Below are 4,906 nucleotides of genomic sequence, written 5' to 3'. Positions count from 1 at the left end.
ACACACACACACACACACACACACACACACACACACGCACGCATATTCCTACCTTACCAACAGTGGACCTTTGGACCACACAGACCAAATGTGAACCTCTATTTTCTAGTCATTGAAAAAAAAAAAAAAAAACAGAAAGGAAATGCAAAATTTCTTTCATGATAAAACTGCAAAACTGCTTTTGTAATTTTTCTTTTAAAAGAGAGACCTTGCACGCCACAGCAGGACTGGTTTTGATGCCGCTCCTCTCACCCTTTAAGGTCACAAACAAACTCACCACGCTACTAATTGCATGAGGAATTTCTGTCTGAGCACTTTGTCAGTCTTCACTTTTGGTGTATTTCCTTCAAAAGTCAGTTACAGGAGGTATTTGATCTGCGCTCCACCTCTGTTCATGTCATGGAAAACCAAGACTGAGTAGCATTTTGCTGCAGCATGAAGGAGAGGTTTGAACTCACAAAGTATAATTTTTTAATAAGGTGTTGGCCCTGTGCTGCCACAACACTGCGGTTCGGGTGCAGGTGGCGGTGTGAGTGGACCTCCAAAATCTCCCTTGTTGGTTCACCATTGGGGAGTGTGTAACATCTGGGAAGCCCGGTATTGGATAGGTACACACACACACACACACACACACACACACACACACACACACACACACACACACACACATGTATTCGCACTGGGGGTCAAGCTACCCTAAACAACAGGCTGAGAGCAGATGTCCATCAACCCTCCCAGTCCAGTTAATTAAGCAGCATCACAAACACCAACGAGGCAACTGACATGCACACACACACACACACACACACACACACACACACACACGAGCATAATGTACATCCAAACAGTTCAACGGCTGTTTGTCCTTACTGGAGAGCAATAGTGACGCATGAATAGTAAATGTGTGTGTATTTGTGTTTGTGTGTGTGGTTGTGTGTGTGTGTGTGTGTGTGTGTGTGTGTGTGTGTGTGTGTGTGTATGTGTGTGTGTGTGTGTGTGTGTCAGAAGGATTTATTGCATAAACAAAAACTGCAACCAAAGATGTCTCAAACCAGGTCTGAGGCATCAGCTGTGTCATGAAGCTGTAATGATTTCACAATCTGACAGGACTAAATGCTCCAAGAAATTCAGAGGTGATGAGGTTAATGTGATAACTGACGTTTATGAAGAAACACTTTTCCCATAAACCTTAAAGGTGCTATTTGCAAGTTTTGCTATCGCTACATAGCAAACGTTAGCATTAGCAGCTGTTTACTTATCAGTCTAGAAGAAAAGTTTAGAGTTCAGCATCAAACTTCATTCCTTTACTTGCGAAGAGCCGTCTCCAGCACTGTGTCTTTTAATCGTCTTCAACCAAACATAAAGGTGAAGGGTCAGACAGGAGTTTCTTTTGTTTGGCTAGTTCACACGTTCAGTAGATGCTAGCGAGGTTAGCTCAGGTTTGAAGCAGTGATTAAATGCCATGATGTATCAGACTAACTGATGCTTGATTAAATATAAGTTTCTCATGTTGTCTTGAACACATTCTTGTCACAGTTCATCCAGTTATTCATTTATTCTCCATCTTAGGTTTGCCATGTCCTCTTTGGTTTATATATACCATTCCACTTACATTCTGCCAGGTTCTTCGTTGTGCCGTCCTAGCTGTTGTTTTCCAGCCATTTATTTTTGTATTTACCAGTTTTTGGACTTTGCCCTTTGCCTGCTCCCCTTTTTGTTTTTTTACCTGCTGTCCTGTTACTGACTGCTGCCTGACTTCGTCCCTCGCCAGAGCCCTTACCTGCCCTCCCCTGTACCTCCCTCTGATAAAGGACAACTGTTTGAACATTTCATCAGTGTCTTTGAGTCATGCATTAAAGTTCTGTGTGTTTGTCTGAGCCATGACACATTCCTATGAAAGTAGTTGGTGGAAACATGCACTACTAGGGTCTGTTTCACAAAAGCAGTTTGTGAGCTCTGTGTGCTGCTGGGCTGGCGGCCTCTGTGGGTGACTGTGGCATCATATCAGTCTTGTTGAAGGGCCTCAGTGTTTCCCCCCTCCATTGTCATCACAGCAGGCAGTGTGGGTGAAGTAAGGGATTGTGTGATCCAATGAAGCGTGCTGTTATCAGAGACTTCAACCCCGGTCGTGAAGCTGACATCACCCCATTGCCTCAGTTTGGAGCTGCATGATGCACAGCAGGTCACCGAGGACGGGCGGGAGAACCCCAAAATCACTGCAAAGCCTGTGTTGTCAGTCATCACAGTCTTCCTCTGTTTTGCCTGTGTAGCAAACGAAGGCACATGAACCACTGATTCAGTTTGGTTTATTTCATTTTCAGTTTATGTTACCATTTGAGCAACTCAACTCAACTATTGCTGTGTCTCAATTCATGTAAGTATCCTGATGGTGCACTCAACAGCCAAAATGGACACTTCTCACCCTCAGCGGTCGCCATCTTGGCTACGTAGTGGAAGGGGAGGGACCACCAACAACGACTGGGGAAGGAGGACACATCGTCGGCATCAATGGCGGACTAATTTTCATGTCCATGACACAGGAGGGCACACACAGGAAAGTAAAAGGGACAAGAACATTTTCAAGTCAAGTGAGCAAAGCAGCCAGCAGGTAATAACGATCACATGTCAAACACTACCCTGTTGAAATTCACATACTCCACCGGCGAATGTCATGTGTACACAGTGTACTACATGGGAGTGTACTGACTGAAGGAGCCGATTTGAGACACAGCATCTGAGTAAGAGGATGTGAGAGAATGAGAATTTGAGACTTGACTCGCTCTGAGAATTGATCGTCTTCAGACTTGACATGAAATCCTTGAACAATAAAAGATTAAGACAGCAAGAAGCCTTGCAGCAGGAGCCTGTGCATTGAATTTTGCATAAGAAGTTTAAATGTTGTATTTTAACTGTCAGAAGCTTGAAAGATTTTAATCTTTACTTGCTATTTGAACTTTAGATATCACAGAATTTAAGAAAACCTGACATATTTAGCATCTGTTTGAACACTGCGTGAAAGAAGACACTCAAGAGTAATAAGTAAAGTTAAATAATTAGCATTTGGCAAAAGCATGCACAGAATATTTTTAGTTGCTTCTGATCTATTCACCAGGTGGAAAACTACAGGTTTCTGTCAACCAGATTTTGTGTTCCTGCCAACTACAGCAGGGTCTGTGGGGGTTCACACGAAGTCGAACATTTCATTGTAACACCAAAGCTCCCTGTGGTTAACTCAAATCTCAGTCTAAGTATATGCCTCAGAGGAATAAGATATCACACCTGCACTGACTTATCTGTGCTGCTCTGCTGGAGAGAAACAGGACGGAGATGGAGAGTGAGGGAAACCTGAAGTTTCACTGTCTCAACAACCCAGCTGGTTCCTGATGTGGAACTCTTGTGCCCTCTACTGGTGGAAGGCCAGAACCTGTGCTCGTTCTGGCCTTGTAGAAGGAAGACGAGTGTCCCAATCATCTGTAGAAAAACTGGAAATTAGTGTGGTGGCAATTTCTGTAAATAGACTCACTCAAGAGAAAGTCTTCTGTGAATTTATCAGAGTCTTGAGAGTCAGAGAACTTGCAAGTTAAAGGGTTACAGCCAGTGACATGGAATGTATATATATATATATACGTATATGTGAACACATCACACCTTATTTAAGGATATTTTTCTCACTTCCAGTGTTCATTTTGTTTTCCTAGGTCTCACTTATGGTCCCAGAGTACAGGCCATAATGACCTGCACTGTATTGTACAATGGGTGATATGACTGATAGTGGACGTCCGGAGACTCTTTCATCCTCCATTGCTGTAGGGTAACCAAGGTCTCATAGATAAGGAGGTAGAGAAAATAATACATTTAGAGAGTAGTGCGCAAATCTAGATATTGTCAAGGATGAGCTAAGTAGGGGAAAGGACAAGATACATATGATATTAATTAGATTTTGGTGGTCCGTAGCATCTTCACACATAAATGTTCAATCAGCTTTATTATAGGAAACATGCCACTAAAAAAACCCCTCTTAGTTCCAGAAAAAGTAGACTGCGTTGTTTGTAGCCCCTCCTCTTTATTCACAACAACACCGTACAAAATGAATCACAGAAAAACATGCAGAACCCTTTAACTCCTGAGTAGCACACTTTGCATAGAGGACCAGTGAGCTTCATTTGTGAAAAGTGAGAACCCTTCCAGAAAGAAATAAAACAGATAGAGAGTTATTTTGAGGTAAACCACTGAATGGAAACAGCTAGAGTGAAACGTTGCATCATTGTCTTCTTGGTGACTTCTTATAAGGGGCCTCCTGTAGGATGTTGCAGGTGCTGCCATTTTTCCATGTTTCACTGTGTTGTATGTGACGTTCTACACAATCCATTCAGTCCTGTCAAGCGAGGCTCTTAGTGATCACAGCCGAACAGCTCCAGGGATACCCTGTGCTGCTCAGGCAGGGACCTGCTAGCAGCTAACAGCATAGGGCTTCCAAAGTGGTAGAAGTGGTTGCCTACGATCACTTTGAGTCCTAGAGCGTCGCACATGGCGGCATCGACTTTCTTGAAGAGGGCAATCGGAACCTCGTTGCCTGCAACGCGAGGGCTGGCGTCCAGGTCCACTTCATAGATTTTATGATCTGGAGAACGGCAGGAAGGAAGATACATGAGTGGGTACCAGATCTATTTATCAATTGTGGAAAGTTGAAAATTCACCTGCTCTCATGGATTGTGTATTATGTGAGATGCTGTCTGTGTCCTTACCCTTGATGATGTGAGCAATGTGACGATCCTCGCAGACAAAAGCAGCCTCAATGGGACCCTCGATGCCCAGCTCCTCCTTCAGAGGTTTAGGGTAACCGTCCAGGTGGGTGTGGGGCTCGCCAACTTTGTAAAGGAATAAGTGGTCATCCTGGGGGGGGGGG

General features: G+C 43.8%; 1 protein-coding gene across 1 annotated transcript in view; it reads right to left on the bottom strand.

The window, feature by feature from the left end:
* Positions 1-4,043: 4,043 nt before the first annotated feature.
* hpxa (hemopexin a) overlaps positions 4,044-4,906 on the bottom strand; it is a 3,856-nt gene continuing 2,993 nt past the window's right edge. The window contains exons 9-10 of the mRNA XM_023404475.2: positions 4,746-4,893; positions 4,044-4,621 (exon numbers count right to left, since the gene is read on the bottom strand). Of these exons, the coding sequence (XP_023260243.1) occupies positions 4,392-4,621; positions 4,746-4,893 (378 nt within the window). The 3' untranslated portion in view covers positions 4,044-4,391. The remainder of the gene's footprint in view (positions 4,622-4,745; positions 4,894-4,906) is intronic.

This window comes from Seriola lalandi, unplaced genomic scaffold (assembly GCF_002814215.2).
Source record: "Seriola lalandi dorsalis isolate HSWRI2012SDOR001 ecotype SW California unplaced genomic scaffold, Sedor1 jcf7180002054245, whole genome shotgun sequence".
In the NCBI taxonomy this organism is placed as follows: Eukaryota; Metazoa; Chordata; class Actinopteri; order Carangiformes; family Carangidae; genus Seriola; species Seriola lalandi.
The sequence above is the reverse complement of the archived record's forward strand: the minus strand, read 5'-3'. Positions and strand labels throughout refer to the sequence as shown.